At 34.8% G+C, this 23,785-nt stretch overlaps 1 protein-coding gene across 2 annotated transcripts; it reads right to left on the reverse strand.

The window, feature by feature from the left end:
• Nucleotides 1-4,170: 4,170 nt before the first annotated feature.
• LOC104908716 (UPF0481 protein At3g47200) lies at nt 4,171-7,067 on the reverse strand. Of its 2 annotated transcripts, none has more exons than XM_048648400.2 (2): nt 6,770-7,067; nt 4,171-5,876 (listed from the first exon to the last, which is right to left on the reverse strand). In XM_048648400.2, the coding sequence occupies exon 2, from the start codon at nt 5,585-5,587 to the stop codon at nt 4,349-4,351; it is 1,239 nt and encodes a 412-aa protein (XP_048504357.1). In that variant the 5' UTR covers nt 5,588-5,876; nt 6,770-7,067; the 3' UTR covers nt 4,171-4,348. The 2 variants fall into 2 exon arrangements, with proteins under 2 accessions (XP_048504357.1, XP_010696165.2); XM_010697863.4 differs by having other exon boundaries at nt 4,171-5,602; nt 6,770-7,064.
• Between the last annotated feature and the right edge of the window lie 16,718 nt (nt 7,068-23,785).

Below are 23,785 nucleotides of genomic sequence, written 5' to 3' on the forward strand. Positions count from 1 at the left end.
ATATATGTATATGTATATGTATATGTATATGTATATGTATATGTATATGTATATGTATATGTATATATATGTATATATATATATATATGTATATATATATATATATGTATATATATATATATATATATGTATATATATATATATATGTATATATATATATATGTATATATATATATATATGTATATATATATGTATACATATGTATACATATGTATACGTATACATACATATATATCGATATACATATACACATACACATACACATACACATACACATACACACACACATATATATAGACAACATACTACTTCGTAATAACCATAGTCATCTATCATTCTAAGTATGAATAATCATGTTTGCCAAAAAAAAATCCTCTAATTCCATTTTGTTGCTTCGCATATAATGAAATTTGGGTCGGTCGAGTCATAGAAGGTGCGGTCAGTTTTAATTGACACGAGAATTTCGGAGTTGTTTGGATTGAAACTATTAAAAAATGGTGTTGATTATATTACGGAAAACGACCGATAGGAATAAACGAGTACACTTTTCTAAAGACTTATTCTTGCCCCTTGCTATTAGGGATTGAAAATACATCTTTGGGGTTGGATTCCGAAAGATGTTTAGCACTAACGATTAAGGGACACCAAGTAATTTGAGATATCACTTTGCAAAACTTAGTGGGAAACTACAAATGCAGTCTATTAAATATTAACGGAAAATGTTCACATGTAACCTTAAGGTTTGGAGTAATTCTCAAATTACCCCTCACATTTGGGGAATTCCTCAAATACCCCTGAATTTTTGACGTTGTGCTTAAAATACCCTTACTAAGGACGAAACCCTAACATCGTTAGGTTTCTTCTCTCTCTCTCTCCTCTCCCGCCATCCTCCATTAATGACATCCTAAACCTTCAATTTTCTCTCTCCTTCCACCTACATACCTTTATTTCTCCTTCCATCTTCATGTCCTTCATCTCTCTTCATACTCATGTCTCCTACCAATCCTTTTTCAACCCCTCTTAAACTCCTCTTCTCTATATTCTCCCCCCCCCCCTCTTTCTCTCTCTCTCTTAAACTTCACAACCCCTTAAACTTCATTCCTCGTTGTTCTCATAACACTATTCAAGCACAAACCCAGAAAACCCAACTCTCCGACATCGAGAAGAAGAAAATAAAACTAGGCCAATTTTCAATGACTAAATCCATGAAAAATGGTGTGTAAAACCCATTTCTAAAACCTAGAAATTCCCATGACAACTTCGACAATAAGAAGAACAACAACAACCATCATAATTTTTGGAGAAAATTCACAAGGTGAGCGAATTAACTTTACCATCATAAAAAATGGGGGAAATTCATAAGATAAAGATGGGGAGGAGAGATAGAGGCATGTAGGTGGAAGGAGAGAGAGAAAATTGAAGGTTTAAGGTGTCATTAATGGAGGATTGTGGGAGAAGAGATGAAGAAAATAAAGATGGAGAGGAGAAAGCGAAAAAAAACCTAACGGTGTTAGGATTCCGTTAATAATAGTAAGGATATTTTGAGCACAAAATCAAAGTTTAGGGGTATCTGGAGAATTTCCTAAATGTGAGGAGCAATTTGAGAATTACGTCAGACCTTAGGAGTACCTGAGAAAATTTTCCAAAATTAATTAAGAAGCAATAATTACCAATTGTCATTACCATGTAATTTATTAAATAATTAATAAGAAAAGTTATCCACTAGTCTTAATTTTACTTCTTAGCCAATTTAAGTCGCTTGCACACAAAAAAAGCTATTTAGGCCCATCTCATTAACCATATACAAGTGTTTGGTATTTATAAACACCTCAAGTCCTTATTCTTTCAATGTATAACAATGTGCAAATTAGATGGTAGACACGAGTTTACCATCTAAATGGTGCGCATCATTCAACACAATGAATAAAACAACATTCTCAATGAACAAACTAAGCAAAAGAACAAAAGAACAACACGCGAGATTCAATAAAAATCTAAATCAGCAATGAATAACAAGAAAAAAATGAACATAAGAGGAAATATCTAATGAACAACCACTCAACCTAATGAACAGACAAAGAAAACACAATGAACAAAGAAATATCTGCAATAAACAAACTAAGAAATATAAAGATAAAGGTTAACAAAGGAGAATCGTCGAGATCGATGTTCATTGAAGAACAGTTGGTGTACATTAGTTTCATATGTTCATTGAAGAGCGGTTGATCTACATTAGTTCACACGTTTTATATTTTTTGGCTGAGTTTTGGCCCATGTCTAGCTACCATTAGAATGATAGACACTAGTCCATCATCTACGAATTGGTATAAGTCATCCCACTATGTTGGATAAACTCCAAGAATCCCCTAAAGGTCGAGTTTTGGGTCACAACATTCAATTTAAGACCTAACTTTTTGAAAAAAATCTTAGAAAGAGATGATTGAGATTTCCCTGTGCATTGGGATGTGTCAATTCCTTTGTACTTCCTCTGCTCCTATTTACAGTTTCACGCTTACCAATATACAATTTAAATTATTAGGATTATTAGTTATTTTTTGGTTTAAATTATAAAAACTTGATATCAATAAAGTATATACTAAGACGAATCAAACAAGCTAAGATCTCACATAACTATATTTTTCGTGCATATGAAACACAAAAGCTAGTTATATGAGTGATTAAATAGTGCCAAAACTGAAAGTGTTGCAATGAAATGGGAAAATAACTTACAATTGCCCCCTCACGTAACTACATAAGCCACTTAAAGTACAACCTACTACAATGGAAAGCTACACCACTTGTAGCTTTGTGTACCACATCAAAATTTCAAGCTACAACCTCTCATAATAAAAAGTTACAACCACTTGTGGTTTTTGTAGGTTCCACATGTCATCATCATATCAACAATTTTTAATATACAATCATAATTCTTAATTAACTTATAAAAATAAAAAACACGAATATATTAGAATTTCGCAATTCAAATTAAATGCGCTTAATTATTAGGAAAAAATTGAATTTTATTCCAAATTTTAAATAACTCATTTTTTATTTATTTTAAAATAACATAATTAATACTAATTAAGATACAACATAATTAATGCATAAAAAAGAAAGCGAGATTACATTAAAAAAAGTACTACATATTGTCTTATTTTCAAAATGTGTCCAAATGTGCTCCACTAGATTCGTCTTGAGTTGATGATGCTTTTGTCTGTCTCGAATTGTCACATCTCTTGCCAGATACGATTCAAAATCCTGAACATGTCCTTGTCGGGCATCATCACAATCAATTGGTTGTGAAAGATCTCTAGCGTGAAAGTTTCCTGAATATGTTTGTCGCTCATCTTCAACAATCATATTATGCAATATGATGTAAGCTTCCATAATATCATGAAACTTGCTTTCATGCCAAGTTCATGATGGAGATGTTGCAATTTATTGTAACACTGTTATCGTTATTAAAACATGTTGAGGAAAGACAATTTGCAATTTTACTACTAATGGAAAGTAAGTTGAAAAGTGGGAAGCAAAAAGGTACAAGTAGAGCCCACAAAAAGTTAAACAAAGCAACAAGCTTTGTAAAGCTACTTGCTTTCTCCAAGCTACACCATCATTTCCACTCCAATGACAAAGCTAATTGCTTCAACTTTTAAGAAATTGCAAGCAGGGACCTTATATCACCCGCTACGGTTGCTCTAATGTCCCCAAACCCCCTTATGAGAATTGAACCACCATATGTGGGTGGACAATGGAAGCGGTTACCACCCTTTCAGTTTTTATTCTCACAGGGAATGTGCACTATGTGATGAGCTGACAACTTGTCTTTCCAAAAAGAATAACTTCTCGATAGTCCATAGTAAGGGCTGCAGAAGTGAGCCTTCAATGTTTTCCTCATGACGCACAAGTTGACAACACAAAGGACATGAATCTGATGACTTTTTCTACCTCATTAGCTCAACAAGCACTAAAAAAGCATGACAAAGTTTCAGCTTTGATAATGATGGTATTATCTATGTAACAAAATTTGATCTTAGAGGAGTTACAAATTGTCCTGAAAACAGATAACTGCAATTAAATTGTGCAAATCGCTTTGGGATATCAGTTAGGATGGTTCTTTTCAACTTGGAAAAGAAAAGTTTTCTGGGCTAATAAGTTCATAGTATAAGTAAGCTGAAGAGAATAGTTTTGTAGCACAATTTCTTTTACAGAGCGTACAAATTGTTACATAAAAATAAACAACCGCGATTTCAGGAAACCTATTTGTGACAGATAGTTTCAGAAATCTACTATACTCCTACTGCAACAGCAAAATGATGATGCTCAGGAAAAGAGTAATATTCAGTATTAGAGTTGGATAATATCACAATAAGTTTGTATGACAGTAAGAATAACCAAAACTACAGCAACAATTGTAGAAATCATCGACCACGGATTGTTGAAGTAATCTTGGCGAAGTATTGCCCTCCATCTGTTCCAAGGAGTGCCACAATAGTGATTGAGGCGTCTACAAACATCAGCATAATAAAAGCTTCCACGTGAATACGTAGTTCCTTTGGAGATATTGCTGAAGAGTCTATAAACATCCTCACTACTACCAGGGGAGTTCAATATGATCCCATGATTAACCAAGACATCCACATCTTTCCTGTCATAGATGAGACTGTCCAAGAATAGAACATAATCAACCACGAAGGACTCTCGAGGGTAATGGCATTGCTCAAAGGCAACCAAGTTTCTGAGTTGAGATTCTGAGTGATTTTCCAGCATTAGCTCTGGTATGTAAAGGACTCCATTCTCAAATTTGATGTTGAGAAGCTTGTCATCTTTATCAGCCTTTAATATCACACCAGACTCATAGAGCTCAGAAATCCCATCTGGGAATTCCCAATTTTGATTCACGTGGCAAATCTCTTTGTTATCCGGTGGTAGGTAGTAAGTTCTTAGGAAATCAACCAAATGCAATATCTTTGTCTTCTTGAAATGCTTCGGGACCTTGCCGAGCCCTATCATACATTCACAAGTGAGCTTCAAGAAGCTAGGGGCCTTTTCATTGTCTTCAAAAGCAATGTTATACAGAATTTCAAGAATGAAAAAGGGGACTTGATTCTCCAGCAATTGCAGATCCCGTAGAATAGCTTGGCTTAGAGCCGGCCTATGAAATATACGATCATTTGGATCAATAACTGCTCCATGCCATGTTAAGAAGAACTCAATAATAAAGCAGCCATCAAGGACTAGCATTTCTGTAAACTCTATGCTAGAGAAATTGATGGTTGCCAAGTAACAATCTCGGGCTTCCTTCTCCCATTTCATTAATGCACTTAGGTAGTCCTCCAAGTCCTTCTTACTATTGCGTTGAATGAACTTCTGAAGATATCTCAATTTCTGCTCCTCCATGGCTTGAAACTTTGTGTTACCATGATGGAAGGGGCCAATGGAGATAAGCGAAGGAGTATAGGAATTTTCATTTATTTTCCGGAGGTTTCTGGGGATTTTATAGATACAGCATTTTGAGGACAGAGGGGTCAATGACTCACACTTCCTCTTGATGGTAGTCGCTAACTCATCAAGTATGTCCTCCATTGAAAGTCTGCCCCCCTACAACAGTGAATTTCATCATTCGAAGACTCAGACATACAAGGTGCTAATGCTTGTCAAGGATTTTATTCATGCAAATTGTTGCGACAAAGACAAGACCCACAAGTGGAGGTGCGTGGTGGGCATTCTGGGTTTGAAAAAAATAAATCACTCCAACACCTTAAATAAAATGTTCCAACCTATTTCCCTTTACCAGATTGCAAAGAAACGGATACTCCAGCTATTTCTAATTGTAATTCATAGCCTTCACGAATGGAAAACTCAGGCTCCATTCCTATCACCATAAATAAAATGTTCGAAGAAAATTCAAATCAGCTAAGTTCCAATAAGAGCTGACCAAGTTCAATTCGCAACTAAAAAAAAGTTCAGAGAAAATCAGAATAGTTTCAACTTTCAACAAGTTCCAATAATTTAAGAAGATGAATTATAAGTGAATGACAAGTCAAAAGAACAACACCCTCCATGACATCAATAAGTTATTTGTTTGAGCAACACAAAATGCAATACTTTTTGTGCAGAACTAGAAGATTGCTAGCTACTTCTCTGGCTCTCCTTTCCTCTCAGGCAATCCCAATTCCCAGCCAAGCCCACCCACCCCCATCACCCCACTTATCGCCTTGCTCGATTATTGGATCCAAACTCGATACATTGACATCCGTACCTGATCCAAACTCGATCCATAGCTAAATATATACTTTCTACGTTCTGAAATTCTGAAATAAGTGAAACACTTCGGTCTTTATAGTTTTATATAAAAGCTTTTTGTAAGAAGTGTTTTACTCATTTCAGAATTATAGAAAAGAAATTAATCAAATTTATGTTAATCAAGCGTTCAAATAACACATGATCTTAAAGGCATGATTATATGCATATGAAAAAAATGACTTATCCTCTTCTTTCATTAATATCTACTGATCATCATCTGATCGCAATTTACTGTTTTATGGAATACTGATATTACTTTCTGAGTAAAGCAATAGAATTTTCAAGTAGAATCAGCTTCAGTTAAAAAATGAAACACCCAAAAACTCAATGATGATGGCAATCATAATTGATAGATCAAGTGCAATATATTACAAATTACTAGAGTTCAAAGTTCAAAGTAACGCTAGAATTGAACAATCATAATCAACAATATAAGTAAAAAGTAAAGAAAGGTGGGAGTACCTTGAAAGAGAATAAGAAGATGGATGTTACGAAGGAGTTTGATGGGTAACTGTTCAGAAGTCAAAACGAACAATGGAGATGAGTAGTCAGTCAGTCCATTGACAAAGTAGATGAGAGAGAAACACACTGATTAGGAATCATTATTCATTTGGAGGCAACTACACTCGCATTTTACATCGTGCGCACCCACCTACTTTTTTTTTTTTTTTTTTTTAAGAAAGAAAAGGAATTTCATTAATATTTCGCCAAACGGCACTTACAAGTCATTTCTGAAAAACATAAAATTCTAATAGAAATACATAGCACCCTAGAAATGTAAACATCGCAGATTTGACTCAATTTTGCCTTAATAAAAACTTCATCTGAAGCAATGCAATCTGTGAGTTCGCTCTGGTTCGGCATACGATCTGCAGATGCGGAAATTTTGGGATGAACGTACTCCAATAGTCTTCCATAATTTTACAGAAGTTGTGAAACCCTAATTCTTCAGGTTGAATCTCGAACTTCAACCAATGAGAATAATTTCTCATACCTAAAAACAAAAGAATCATACTCACAACTCCCATAGGGGAGAAGGAGATTTCCAAAACGGAAACTAAAAACCCCATAAAAGGGTTTGAGAAAATCTCATAAAGAGATACTAATTTATTGAACAAAATAAGAAAATGAACTAAAAACTGAAAATAAAAGGGAAAAAGGGGCTTACCATGGATGAAAACATCCATGGCAGCCCCCTAATTGATGAAGAAGGGGTAAGGGAGACTAGGGTTTTAGAGAGAGAAAAGGAGAGGGGAGGCTAGGTTTTATTTTATCGACGCGCACCCACCTACTTAATAGTGCATTAATGATGTCTTGATCTATTGATTAAAATTAAGGTTCACTAATTAAAATGCTGTGAACGATGTATTACATGTTTGAATCCCCCTTTCTTTTTTTATATTTTATACTGATTTCGTAATTTATATGGATAAAAAAAGACTTACTTAATAATGTGAAGTGAATCCTACACAAGGATTAAAACACACGCAATGCACGTTTCTAAAGGTTAAATAAAAAATATCGAGTTTATTTAAAAGTATGTAAGATAAGTTTTTTAATCCATCTAGCAAAAAAACAAAGATTGCATCTAAAAAAACACCAGAAATATAGAATATTCAATATAAGTAAAAAATGTGTATTTAAAATTAAAGAGACGTGTATTTTAAAAATAATATTGAATCATCCTAGTCAGTGATAAAATCCACCTATAACTTATTTATAGAAACGGGAGAACATATGTTTTTTTTAGATGCAACGGGAGAACATATGTAATATTGGCGATTGCACAAGGTCATTCAAATGTTTGGAGCCCTTTACAAAATATATTACTAGTAGTTGTTGTATTACATGTTTTTATTACTTGGTTGGACTATTTTATTTGCATTTTATTGCATACTGTTAGTTTGTGCTTAATTTGTTGCTCTATAAAAAATTGCACATTATATCTTTTAAGTTTTAACTTCTTTTTAAGTTTAAACTATTGATCAAGGGCCAATTTTTTCTTCATTGCACAGGATTTCTACCCTCTTTATTTTTTTTTTTTTTTGATCCATATGAGCCACGAAGGCAATACAAAGTATAAAGAAGGGGAGGGGGAATCGAACCTGTGACCTATCGTTCACAGCACCTCAATCTTAACCACTAGGCCAAGACATCCTTGGTTATTTCTACCCTCTTTATCACAATCCTAAAAAGGTGAGGTGACTTGATTTTTCAATCAATCACTAGTTGTTGAGTGCTTTTGTTGATGCATGTCTTTGACATGAAAGATCCCAACCACTTAACAAAAAAGAGAGTACAGACACAAGAACGAGCATGGACGGTCAAGTCTTGATGTCGATCTTGGAGCTAGCAGTTTAACTGATCAAATCAATTCCATTTACACACTCCTCTATGATGTTTCTAAGATGGTCTTTTTTAAAATATGATCATGGGGACAAATAAATGTGAGCCACCCATTTTTGTTTGTGGAGCCTCCATTCTCTTTCTTTTGCCTTGTCTTTTAAATGCCAAAATTATTTTCTTTTGATTTTTTTTATTTACCAAAATTATGAAATTAATTTCAGAATAATAGAAAATATAATTAAAAAAATAAAAAAAAATCAAAAAATCAGAATATTTTTATGAAATTAATTTCTAGAAATTGAAAAAATAAAAAATCATAAAAAAATCGAAAAAATTCAAAAAAAAAAAAAATCACCTTCCCAACCAAGATTTACCTTTGGAAAAAAAATTGGAGCCAATTTTTTCACCCATTTTCTCTCTCCTCCTTGTTCTTCAAGAACATACATTTCCACAATGAAATTTTTCCCAAATTCGACCCATTCTTGCACCTTCTCCCTCAATTTCGACCCTATCTTCCATCTTCTCCCTCATTTCTACCCATTCTTCATCTCCTTTTTCGCCCAAATTCTTGACCTCCATTGTTGAAGTTCGCGAAAATGTAATTTGATCTAAACTCTTCACCCGTACAAGAAATGGATGTAAGTTCACTTGATTATTTTTCTTATAATAACGAATTAATCATTTTCTATCTTTTTTTGTTCGTTTGAGTAGATTAAACTTGTAATTTATCAATATTTTCTCCAAAAATAACATAGGATTTTAGAGAAAATAAAATGACGATATTGATGATTAAATTGCTCTAAATCAATGCACTTCACATTTTTATGCGACAATTTGTAGTTACATTTGAGTAGTTCATACTTTAGTTTAGTTACTAAGTGGAAAAAAATCAGATTTTTCACGACCTCCATGGGAGGTTGAGCTGATTTTTAGCGTAAGGTACTGCAGTAGTTTGGTAATTACTAAACTATTTTTGAACATGACCAAACATAAAGAAGTTGTGATACTTACTAAACTTCTTTTGGACATGACTAAATATAAAATAAAGGTGTGTGTGAGATACTTGCAATATATTAATGCATTTGAACCAATGCATTTCACACTTTTATTGGGTTACACTTGTTGAGTAGTTTATCATTTCGTTTAGCAATTAAATGAAACAAATTTGCAGCATTCTCGGGACCTCCATTGTAGTGGAATGTCACTGTTTTTTTTCTTGCAGGGTTTAGGTAATTACTAAGATTTAGGATGTATTTTAGGTCCATTATGCCCAATAGCTCACCAAACCTCATAGACTTGAGTTTTGGTATCCTGTTGTCCCTCCTTGTACTAAAAAGCTCAAATTTACCTCAGATACATGCTTATAGGTAATTACCAAACAAAATTTGGGCATCAACAAACCTACCCAATCACAATCCATACCCATTACTCATCAAAGCGTCCTATGGGAATCGGACAATCATGCCACTGGGTCCATTATGCCTAAAACCTCACCATACCCATTGGACTTGAGTTATGGACCCTCATGTCCCTCCTTGTACTAAAAAACCCAAATTAACCCCAAACATATGCTTTTAGGTGGTTACCAAACATGATTCGGGCATTACTAAATCTATCCAGTCACAATCCATATACATTACTCATTAAAGTCATCCTATGGGGATTTTACAATCATGCCACTGGGTCCGTTAGGCTCAATAACTCACCAAACCTCATTGACTTGAGTTTTGGACCCTCATTGTCCCTCCTTGTAGTAAAAAACCCAAATCAAACCCAAATCATACGCTTTTAGGTAATTATCAAACAAGGTTTGGGCATTACCAAGTAAGGTTTGGGCATTACCAAACATATCCAATCATTATAGGGTATAACCTTAAATAATAATTGACTTTGGCAATGGCCTCAAATCATGTGACTATAATAAATATGATGATCGCATTGTATGCTTAAGTAGTATTGAAGAGGTTTGTACTAAGTATTGCTATGTATGCTTCTTTACGCGGTTTCATTTAAATTTTACTAAACGTTGCTTGTGACTTGCTTCTAGGTGTATATTCCTTTGCTTGATATGAAGCATGAGCATTGGTTCTTGGCGATCGTTGACTTATGTAAGAAAAATGTTTACATTATGAATTCTCCTACCAAAACAAACCATCTCCTTGTGATAGTCATGGACATGGTACTCAAATTCGTATTTATTACAGTTTTGGTTATTACCTAACTATCTTTAGGCTATTACCAAACACTAGACAGTAGTTGTTAGGTAATTACCTATATATGTTTAAGTTATTACCAAACTAGACAGAGCCCTATTAATGTTTGGTTAACACTTGTTTTGCCCTATTTTGTTTTGCATCAGATGCGACTTCCAAAAGTCTTGTAGGCCACCGTTTGGGCTTTGGCTCCCTTATTCGTGGACATGAAAGATTTCACTTATGAATATCCACCATGTGCACGACAACCGAATGCGTGCGTAAAGGAAAATTTCAAACTCTCTTATGTTTTAAATGTATATATAAGATATACTTACTTATGCAGTTGTTTAGGCATGTTTTTGGAATGTACGTGATGAAGTACATCCATTTCTTTAACCATTTCTTTTTATATTTGCAGACTATGGTAAAGTTTCATAGACTTATTGCTGGAAAATAGTTATTTAGCTGCAATTTGTTGAAAAAATAACTCATAAATGACTAAAATATGTGGTACAAAATTGTTGAAAACTCAATTCATGGTTCGCATAAAACTAGATAATAAGATACGGGTCCAAATGTCCAATATAAAATAAAAAAGTTCGTCTAGATAGTTTTTGCAGTTTAGGGTGCAATTTAGTTCTACAAAGCGGTTTTCTTGAAATCACAAACCAACCCACAATATTGAAATCGCAAACCAATTCAAACTACGAAAAAATAGATTAGATTGCGATTTGGGGTGATCTAGACCATATTTTGAACAATCCTATTTATATTAGGTGAATTATGTGAGGTGGCCGTTATTTTAACTTACCAAATTTATGAAAAGGAAATGACACATCCCAATGTCACAAGGAAATCTTAGTCATTTATTTCAATGACGAATAATAAGGATTTTAAGAAGTTCTAGAAAGCTCTATATCCGACTTGAAATCACAAATCTACCCATAATTTTGAAACCACAAACCAATCCAAATTACGAAAAAATGGATTAGATTGCGGTTTGAGGTGATCTACACCATATTATGAACAATCCTATTTATATTAGGTGAATTATGTGCGCGAGGTGGTCGTTATTTTAACTTACCAAATTTATGAAAAGAAAATGACAAATCCCAATGTCACAAGGAAATCTTAGTCATATATTTCAAAGATGAATAATAATAATTTTAAGAAGTTTTAGAAAGCTCTATACTATAACAGAAAAGTCACTTTAAAACTAACCTCTTTAGAAGCCCGATCTACCAATTATATGCCAATTAAACATGTTTAAATAGCTAGGTCTTATACGGAAAAAACTTTTCCCTCTACAATTTGAGAGCCCCTCTCTCTCTAAAAAAAACTTTCTTAAAGAAAAAGTCCTGGTAGGAAAAATCAAACAAAAAAAAAGATCCTAAGAGCATGAGTAATGGGGTTGGTTTTGGTTGGTCTAGCAAAAAGTAAAGCTAGCTTTACTTAGCTTTACCATTTGAGCAATTGGCCCTTGGAGTTGGTTGGTCTGGAATTCTAGACCAACCATGCCTTGGATGGTGTGCATAACAACAAATTAAATGGGGTGTTGCCATATGTATCAATATTGCTTTATTGTTGCTGTTTTTTTTTTTACAAGATTGTTTTTTTGTTTTAAAGTAAATAAAATCAGCTTATAATTTTTTTAAAAAAAATTACATTGCAACTATAAAAAAAATTATCTATAAATTGAGCCTAAATTTGATATATTTTATCATATTTTTTCACAACCTACTTTTCTTTCTAATAACTTTCTCCTACCTAAAATTATTCAAAATGTATATAAATTAATTAATATATCACTAATTAAAACATGAATAAAAATTATCTACTCTATATAAGAATAAGAACATTTTCAATAGGAAAGAGAGTATATGATGGAGTATACCCAAAGTAAGAGAGAGAATTAAAAAAGCCAAGTAGAACTAGAGATGTAAATGGATCGGGTTCGGGGCGGGTGATGCTTCACCCACATCCATCCGCCCCACCCGATCCATCCATCACCCGCTTTAATCTTCACCCGAATCCATCCATCCATTTTTAACGGGTGAAACGGATGGATCGGGTGGTTAACGGGTGAAATTAATAATATATTGGGAAATAAAAACTGCTCACTAATGCTACAACACTAAACTCGAAATCATTAAACTGTTCTAATTAACAAAATTACTTGTATGAACAAATAAAAAATTATGAACCCTAAACACCTCCGAAAACCACCAACAAAGAGCAATGATTTACAACACTTGAATTCACAAAATCAGCCTCCATAATTAGTAGTAATCAGCATCTCATCAATCTCAAGTCTCAACCTAGAAATTAACCCCATATACCCATAGTTCGAACAAAAAACCCAAAATCGATTTCGGATCTCAAAACCCTAGATTCAAATATAATAACATGAACACCAACATAAAAAAAAAACGACATCAAAAACATCAACAACACAACACTAGAACAACAATTACGAAAATAATAAATATAATTCAGCAAGAATACGTTATCAATATACAATAATTACAGTTATAAACATCAAAATAATTAATGCATAAATTGCGGCGAAATTCGAATTGAGAAAGAAGAAAGAGAAGAGAGAGAAATCGACAGACGCGTTGAGGAGATTAGGAATAACAGTGTGAATCCTAGTTAAAGCGACGTCGCCGGATTTGTTGGAAGGTTGCGATGATGAAGCTGCATCTTTCTCGAAGGTTGATCAATTTCAGCCATTAGTAGATCCTTTGAAATTTCAGCCATAGATGATAGGTGATAGATGATAGATTAGAGAGAGAGAATGAGTGAGATCTACATGGAAGAGTAAGAAATAGCGGCATAAGAGAGAGAAAGTGAGATTGTGAAATTAGATAGTGGGCTGTGGGCCTTTACCCTTTAGGCTGACCTAAAAAAAATAAAGTTTTTTTGAACTAAACGGGTGATGGGTCGGGTTAACGGGTCGGGTGACGGATGAAAATTGTCCACCCGAATCCGATAACCCGTCACCCGTCTAGCATCCGTTTAAACCGGGTTTTTCACCAGTCCATTAAGGCGGGTGGACCGGGTGGACGGGTGATCCACTGGATATTGCCATCTCTAAGTAGAACTAGTCTAGCCATTGTGAGAAAAAAAAGATAAGTTGGTGGGAAGTTAGTGGGATGTGAGGTGTAAGAAGGAGGAAAGGAGAGATAATGGAAAAACTATAAAGACCAACAAAAACCCACCCACCCATTGTAGATGCTCTAACTCTACAAAAATAGGAGGAGAGAGTAAAAATGACGTTAAATCAAGAGTTATCAAGTATGGATAAAAATCAAGCGTTAGTTAAGAGATGGTAGGGCACAAAAAAAACCGATGCCGACTATCATGAGAGCAGGCCAGTCATGGATTGAGTGAAACCATCTTCCAAGTATGTGGCCTGTGGGGGTACCTAGTGAAGTTCATGTAGATAACCTTAAGTCCTTAACTATCCACTCTACACATCGAAAATTCATGGGCTAGCTGGAAAACAGGTAAACAAGACTTTAATACTAGATTTTGTTTCAAATGTTGATGTTTTTGGCGACCTTAGGAGGAAGATTCATCTCAAACAAATTCGGGTGAATATCTGAGGGAAATAAGATAACCCACAATCCTGTTGGTGTGAAGAGGAAGAGGGAAGTAAAGAGCAAAAGAAAGATTACTCATTTATCTACACCTTCATACACGGAATCGAAGGAGAGCGGCTCATTTGACCAGGGCCTACCTGGCTACCCAAACTCCAGCGACTAATCTCAAACATTCCTCCAATGCATGGCTCTGATGAGAAGAGGAGGGGCCGGGGATGATGTCAACAACATTGAAATTCATCCCCACTACAAGTGATCTGAGGGGCTTAAAGCATTTGCGTTCTAAGGTCAGTCTAATCCCCACCTCCCTCACACAATCAAATAAAACATTAAACAAATAAATGTGTGTATTTTAAGACTCAAATTTGTAACCTCTCACTTCAAATAAATAACCAACTACTCTACAATCTCATATTGATTATTGAGATAAAAAATTATTTAAAGACAAGAAAATATTTCTATATTTCAAATAATTAAATACAAATGTATATATTTATACACATTAAGGTAATGTTAATAATAACACCTTTCAATACTCTTATATTAAAATAAGAAAATTATTTAAATTTTTATAGCATCCTTAATCAACACTACAACGCCATTTAATTACTTCGATTATATTCTTACACATTAACCTAGATTTCAAAAACAAGACTATTGTATCATATTCTTCACATATATGTGTATATATATGTATATATGTATACATATGTATACATGTATACAAATATACATATATATACATATATACATATATATATATATACATATATATATATATATATACATATATATATATACACATACATATATATACATACATATATATATATATACATATATGTTATTATGTATACATATATATGTATACATATATACATATATATAGATACATATATATACATATACATACATACATATATACATATATATATACATATACATATATATACATATACATACATATATATATATATATATATACATATATATATACACATACATATATATACATACATATATATATATATATATATATATATATATATATATATCATACATATATATATATATACATACATATATAATATATATATACATACATATATTATATATTACATACATATATATATATATATATATACATATATATATATATATATATATATACATACATATATAAATGTCTGAGGATCCGCATAGCCCTCGATTTATGTGTTATTTATCCATTCTTACTTTTTTTATGCCAATGTTGGTAGGCGAAGGGTCCAAAAAGGATGAGCGAGTTTGGTTCGAGTCTTGATCGATCGGGTAGATCTATATGCTTCGGAGGGTGAAACGAGGTGTAGCGCAGTCTGGTCAGCGCATCTGTTTTGGGTACAGAGGGCCATAGGTTCGAATCCTGTCACCTTGATGTGATGGGCTGATGTGCACAGACCCGTAGGCTATAAAGCTGACAAAAAAAGCAAGCACATTTTTTTATAAATTATTATGAATAAAATTTAAAAGGAATTGAAAAATCATTTCTTGAGCACAGTCTAATACCTATTTCTCCACCTATGTTGTGTCCTTTCTCCCAGCTGGCTGGAGGCATTCAGAGATAACCTCCTCTAGCCGTGTTTAACTAGTATTTTGGCCCAGACAATGTCCCGGGTCAGTTACTATTATCAAATAGTATATTATTATTCACAAATTTTATAATTAATTTTATTGGCCTTTCATAATATTTTGTCTTGTGCGAAATTGAAAAATGGACGTTATGGCGTAATAAGTTGTTTTGAAAAAATATTCTAACGAATTGGGAAAAAAACAATTTCAATAGAATTTGGGTAAAAGAATGTTATTACTTAATGAAAGGGTTAAAGATCAAAAAAGCTTATTATCTACATGTTTTTATAATGGGTTATGCTATATGCAGCCCTTAGGGCTGCATGAAAATAAATTGGGGAGAACATACCCTAAAAGTTGGCTTCAAAATATAGGCTTGCAAGCTTAATTAAGCAACGGTATACATACTCACTGTCTTCTATTGACAATAATAGTCTCATTTTATATTTAAAGACATTGACTATTGACAAGGAAAATAACTCAATTTATATTTAAAGACACTGAATATTGACATTAATAAATAAAGGTTTTGGTTTGGTTATTATAACATTAGGATGTGATTTTTTTTTTAGCCATGAAAGATGGCTAATTAGTTCAAGTTAATCTATTTTTTCAAAAGTAGTGCTTCATGTCTACTCTTATGTTTAGATTAAGTAGTGGAATTAGAAATTTGATGGGTATGTTGTATGTATCACTTTTGACGAAGTAGTGGAATTAGATATTAGATAAGTATGTATCACTTTTGACAAAGTAATGGAATTATACAGTGAGAGAAAATGATCTGATGAGAAAAACATGAACTTTCTCGAGAAAGAAAAAGGTTATGATCCCCTCAAAAAAAAAAAAAACGTTATGAAACAAGGGACAAAATTATAAATATAAACTATTGCAAAGTTTCAAATAAAATTTGTATATCTCGAAGGAGAAAAGGAGATTAGTGTTAAAATTTAGCAAAAGATTAAATTTTAAAAAGAAAAATGATATATGTAGCCCTTAGGGCTACGTATAAGAAACTTAAAATGAAAATAAAAACTTGAATCAAGCATTTATTATCTCAAATTATGTGTAATTTTGTCTTGAATTCTTAAATTGTTTCCATTTTAAGAAATGTATTTAATGCTTATTGTTATGGCTCTATTTCCTAAGCACTCAATACAGCTTCAGTAGGCAACACCAGCTTATAAGCAGCTATGGTTAATCAGATTCTTTAAGCAGGAACAACTAGCCAAGATGCGCCCAGCTATAGCAGTAGTATGCAGCTAGCAGCTACCAGCTACCAGCTACCAGGTGACGACAATAGTACAGCAGTAGAAGGTAAAATATCTCAGCTAAAGTCAAGGAAATCGGTTCCTAAAATCAAGGAGACTAAGTCTAAAGAGAAGTATGCTCAAGCATCACTCTTTACGTGCCTAAAAAGTAGGAAGACCAATTCACATAGCCAGTAACTGCTGCCAGAAGTGGAGTCCAAGATTCCAGCAACTAATTCCTCATTTTTAGGGGTTGTTTAAGGCTATCTCCACCAGCCCTACTATTATAAATAGTGGCTCGTAAGCAAGACCAAAGGAGGAGATTGACCTATGTTATTTACTTACACTTTCATAGTCATACTTAGATAAATTCAGCTATCTTTCATTCATATGCTAAAAATATTATACTTGTATTCAAAGGCTTTAACGCCCAAATTATAGTGGATTGGTGGACTCATTGCCACCCGCGGTTTTATCCCTTTTCATGGGTTTTCCGCGTCACCATTTTCTTGTGTCTCTTCTCTCTTTACTTTTTCCCTTTAAATTATGCCATCTATTTTTTCTTATCTAATCTAGTCGTCGTCCCGACCAAAGATTGTCACCTTGGCGATTTTTGGCATAAACAGTTTGGCGCCCACCGTGGGGCCGATGGCTAGATCTTCCATCTAAACACATATCCACAAAATCCCCCCTTTGACACAAAAAATCAATCCACCCTCATGTGGTCTGTTATTGCAGCCTTTTCGGTTGTTGGAGCAGCTTGCAAGGTGTCCACACCTTTGGATTGTCAGGTAAGAACCTGGGCTATCTAGTAATCAGCGAGGAGTAGAAGAATACCCAAATCAGGTTACGGGTGTCACCAGCATCCAAGCATCCAATCTGTAAACCTGAAGGAGGTTTAAAAGCTGACAGGAAATGGCAGCTGCTTCAAACTGTTTCACTTCGACATCATCAGATAAGTGTCATCTTTTTATGATGTTTTAAGTATAATTAAATGAATGTACTGATGATCATGAAGTTGCTCTTCAAGAGCTGAACTATTATCGACACCTTCCCTCCTGTCGAAGTCGAGACCAAGTAAGATTTTATATTTATCTTAGCTGTAAGCAACAAGTTTTTAGTTTTATATTAGCTATGGAAGCTGAAAGCTCACAGGTACCTACTTATAAGACCAAGAAGTCCTTCCTAGTTATTGAAACTAGATACATTTCTTTTTAAAAACTTGTTGTAGCACTAGTTACAAGTTTACAACATCTAAAAAGTCGAGACATTACCTTGAAATAAGTCTTACTACTCTTATGACTAACTATTTTATTAAGTTTGTTCTAAGGGAACTAGGAATTTCAGGACGAATTGAAAAATGATAATTTTCCACAGCAACTATGGCATAAGAAGGAGAAATTCAACAGGTAAACCGTGTAACAGGTAAGGGTGTATGAAAGATGTACGTTCACGACTCTTCTAATTTCAGGGGAGCTTATCTCAGTATAGCGCCAAAGTCACCACAGAGAACATGATAATACGGTTCTTTATTACTTGTAATTCTGAAATTACTAACAATGAAGCAAAGTGTGAGACTTTGATTGTAGGTACGGCCAAAGCATACTTGGCACAAGGTGTAGATAGTGCTGGCTAACAAATTGATGAAATAAAATCCTACAAACTGAAACAGAAGATGGAGATACGTAAATGATTTATCAGCTACGACAAACATGCGGCAGTGTCTTTAAGTTTTTAAATCTAAACTATTCTGTTCAGTTTCGTGGAAGATGTTTCAGGTACAAATCTCAATGCCGTCACAGCTAAAGCAAACACTTACAGTAGCAGAATCACCTCAGCGTCTCAGACGCCATCTAGAACCTGTCGACACCATCAGCAACTTGTAGACGCTTTCAGCAAGCTGTAGACGTCTTCTGTAACCTGTAGACACCGCCAGTAACCCATCAACACCTTCCGGAACCTGTCAACGCCTTCATTAACCCGTCAAGTGCTACCAGCGTCGCCTATGTGTTAGCCACCTCACATTACTAGCAATCTTCACACATATACTACGTAAGTCTTTTAGTAGACGCAAATAACCAGGTAACCTTCTTTAAGATTACTTGAGTTAGCTTACTAGTTACAATCGACTTTCTCTTGTCATTTCAAAATTTTAGCAACTGATAATGGTTAACAACACTCTCAACTTTGTTTTGAGATAACTTGAGTGTAGTGTGTATAGATTAAGCTATCATGCAGCATCCGTTTTTATCAAAGGGCAACATTAAAGTCACAAATTCATCGATTTTTGTGGCTAACTTCAGTCAAAAGTCTAAGATGTCAATATGACAAGAATTGGCACACAACCCAGCTGCTTCTAGTAGCTAAAGGAGTCGACATCTTATGGAAGAAAAGCATCCAGTCAGATAAGTGAACTCTAACTTTTTTTTCCTGAAGTAGCCACAAGGGGGCAAGAGTATATGGCTTATATATTGTGACTTTAATAATGCGACTCCTGTTATGATTACACAAGGCTTTTTATTGTTGTATTTTCAAAAATACATAACAAGTATGTAGCATGTGAATACAGGAACAATGCTAGTCAAAACTAAAGCATCCTGGGGCTTAATGTCAACACAATCTGAAAGGAGTTGGAGATCTCAAGGGGCTTAAAAAATTATACAAACCTCGGTGCTACTAGCAACCTTTAAAGTGAAGAAGTTGACTATACATGAAGATAAGTGGAAGATATCACCAGTTGAAATTCTCAGCAACATGAATATGTCTAAGTAAAAAGGCAAAGAAGGTAACCTTAGTATCAGCTACATTACTTGTCTTTGGTAACATCTTGCTTTCTAAGTCATTTGCAGGAATTTATATGAGACGTATAAAATAAATCAAAAGAAACAAGTTTATTGTCATACACGTTAAAACCAACAATAAAAAGCGGAGACAGCATGAGAAGCTGACACCAGCTTATCTGGTTTGCACAATGAGTTATCTTCAACCACAAGTCATGGCAAGTAAGCTCTAGATTATTGTTGTCAATATGATTCATAGGTACGCTCTAATACTCTTTCGAAGATTCATTTCTCTAACTATTATCGCAGTTAACATGACGTAGAGTATACACTTAGTAGCTAAATTTTTTACACTTGACTTCGAATAATATACACTAGTAGTCATCGCTATTTCCATAAAGCTAATTATCAACTTCCATGTCAATGAGAAGCAAATCATTTATTATTATTTGTTTACACTAACTGACGTACACATGAAAACAAAGATTGATACCAATGTTGTGTAGCTGAAGATACATGCACAACGAAGCTAATCAGTTCAACGTTCTTACAAACACAAAGGGTAGCTGACAACAGTTGTCAAGTTCCTAACACCATAAGACCAGAGTGGAAGCCAAGGAGTTACTAAAATGCTAAGTGACTTCTAACCTATATTGTTTATTCAACTTCTCATCCACATAGCCAGCATAGCTAACAATTATTACTATCTATTCGTTCAAAATATGCGCTTATGCATAATGACTTTCTTATCAAGTCCAACATATACATTGCAAACATCAAACTTTGTTTCATGCTTTTTCTTCACAAGTCAATCATACAACAATTGCATTCGTGATGTTTGGGCTTATAAGAATTATTCTAACAAAATTAAGTTGTACGCATGCATGTTCTTTTGTGTAAGGTGTAAGCTGTTACATGTTCAATGCAAGCTGACAAGTGCGAAAGCAAGCTGCCGAGTGTCTAGCACAAGCTGTCCAGAACATAGGTAACCTATTGACCACTAGCGCAAGCCGTAGAACATCACAAGTAAGCTGCTGAGCATCGAATACACGAGCTATCCATCAAATGTCCATCATAAGGCGTAACATTGGCGAATATGACCGTTATCTTGCTAATTGGAGAAGTCGCAAGTGCACAGTGCTCACAACATCTTAAGTTCGCAAAGATCAGGAATACAAAGCTTCGTAATGATGAGCAACACGTCAAGTAAGTAACACTAGTTGGCGTTGATAGGCATTGTTTACTATTGTAACATATCAACGTACAAAGGTATATACTCCCAAATTTAAAAATACATCATTTACAAGACTTCTAAGCTTAATGTGCACATCAATGTTCACTTATGTTTATCTATTCATTCACCTAAGTTAGGACACACATGATCAAACTCTCGAAGTGTCTACTTGTACAAAGATATGCATACTTGCTTTATATTCTATGACATTATATCTTCACCAAGTTATAACAAGGTGAAATCGCTAATGGTAACTTACAATATGGTCTAGCGTCAGCTTGCAAATGCGGCCCTGACGCCAGCTTACATACGTGCCCCTGACGCCAGCTTACATACGTGCCCCTGACGCCAGCTTACAAAAGGGTCCTGTCTGTCGCCAGCTACTCAAAGGTGGTCCTAACACTAAGTTCAAATTGACAAATAACTAAAGGCCCACATGCCAGAAGCACAAGGCAAATCCGAAACAAATCAAAGCAAAAACGAAATGGCTCAAGCGCCAGCCTATGAAATGGTCTAGGTGCCAGCTTACGAATTATATGGCCTAGGTGCCGGCTTTGAAAAAACCAATTCAATTGCCAAGTTAATTAAATCACCAGAATCTCATTATCTAAGTGACCTACACATCAAAATGTAAGTGCCAACGCTAAACCATCAAATAGTGGCCCGCAACTTCAACAAAAATGTAAAAGCCAAAGTGTTTAAGGTAAGAGACTAGGTTATTAGGAAGGTATTCCAGAGCACCCAAGAGCTGAATGCTGGCAAGCTAGAGAGTAGCTGGGAGGGTCCTTGTCTAATTGAACGAGTGGTTGGACAAGGTGCGTATTGCCTAGTTACCAAGGAAGGAAAAGTCGTACCTAGAAGCTAGAACGCTTCGCATCTCAAGTTGTATTATTTTTAACCTAGGTTAAGAACCATGTTGTCTACCGGGTGCAAACGCCAGAATACCAAACAAAGGTAACCACATTGGTTCACCAGGTAACGCAAGAGGGTCGCAGCACCTAGTCGCGAGCTAAAGGTCGAAGCGCCTAGTCACAAGCTAAAGGTCGAAGCACCTGAGTTTAGCTATATGGTCGTAGCACCAAGGAAACGGGCCCAACCAAAGGAAAACTCGAGTACACCAAGTAAGAACATCACCAAAGCTAGCAAATATAAGCGTGCATACAAAAGAGATGTTTCTTAAAATCAAAAGTCAAAAGTTCAAAAGATCCAAAGATCAAAAGTCAAAAGTTCAAAAGATCCAAAGATCAAAAGCAAAGTTCAAAGAGTCAGAGCAACTTAAGCAAACAAAGTAAGCTAAGGACAATGTGCAAAGACGCAAGACAGCATAAACGTGAATGATTGGCTGCATGAAACTAACACACAAGTCCTCTTGAGTTATAGATACAAAGTTACTTCTAAAGGACCAAAGCGTCAGAACCTAAGCGTTGGTGCTAGCTAGCCAGCCAGCTAGATAGTCATCTAACTAGCTACAATCGTATGAATTGTCTAAAGTTTCAAATGTTAATGGCTACCCGCAACCTGTTGCGAGCCAACCAAGCTATGAGAAGCGCTGAAAAAGCACAAAAGCAAAGCAATGAGCTGTTGAAGTGCGTAGCTACCATAGTATTGTATATCTTAAGTTTATTGTACATCCTAAGTTTTCAAAGTACTATCTCAAGTTGTCAAAGTATTATCATAAGTTTTCAAAGAATTACTCGAAATTGTTCTCAAGCTGTGTGTTACATATTGAATGTTTTCGAAGCCACCTAAGCTAAGTGCAGGTTTATCAAAGACAATCAAGGTGTCAGCACGGAGGTGATAGCTAAGCTATCTAGAGACAAAGCCATGTATAGCGACCAAGCAAGACACTAGTTGCAAAGCAAGCGGGCATGAAAAGAGCAATTGACATGATGCGAAGCTGTAGTTCATTTTCCTAGTCTACGACAAGCTTCGATTAGAAAAATGGGGGCTATTGTTATGGCTCTATTTCCTAAGCACTCAATACAGCTTCAGTAGGCAACACCAGCTTATAAGCAGCTATGGTTAATCAGATTCTTTAAGCAGGAACAACTAGCCAAGATGCGCCCAGCTATAGCAGTAGTATGCAGCTAGCAGCTACCAGCTACCAGCTACCAGGTGACGACAATAGTACAGCAGTAGAAGGTAAAATATCTCAGCTAAAGTCAAGGAAATCGGTTCCTAAAATCAAGGAGACTAAGTCTAAAGAGAAGTATGCTCAAGCATCACTCTTTACGTGCCTAAAAAGTAGGAAGACCAATTCACATAGCCAGTAACTGCTGCCAGAAGTGGAGTCCAAGATTCCAGCAACTAATTCCTCATTTTTAGGGAGTTGTTTAAGGCTATCTCCACCAGCCCTACTATTATAAATAGTGGCTCGTAAGCAAGACCAAAAGGAGGAGATGTGACCTATGTTATTTACTTACACTTTCATAGTCATACTTAGATAAATTCAGCTATCTTTCA

The sequence above is a fragment of the Beta vulgaris genome, chromosome 7 (genome assembly GCF_026745355.1).
Source record: "Beta vulgaris subsp. vulgaris cultivar EL10 chromosome 7, EL10.2, whole genome shotgun sequence".
NCBI classification, from domain to species: domain Eukaryota; kingdom Viridiplantae; phylum Streptophyta; class Magnoliopsida; order Caryophyllales; family Amaranthaceae; genus Beta; species Beta vulgaris.

Coding starts and splice junctions, on each gene's coding strand:
- LOC104908716 (XM_048648400.2), bottom strand. CDS start 5,587: ATGGAGGACATACTTGATGAGTTAGCGACTACCATCAAGAGGAAGTGT.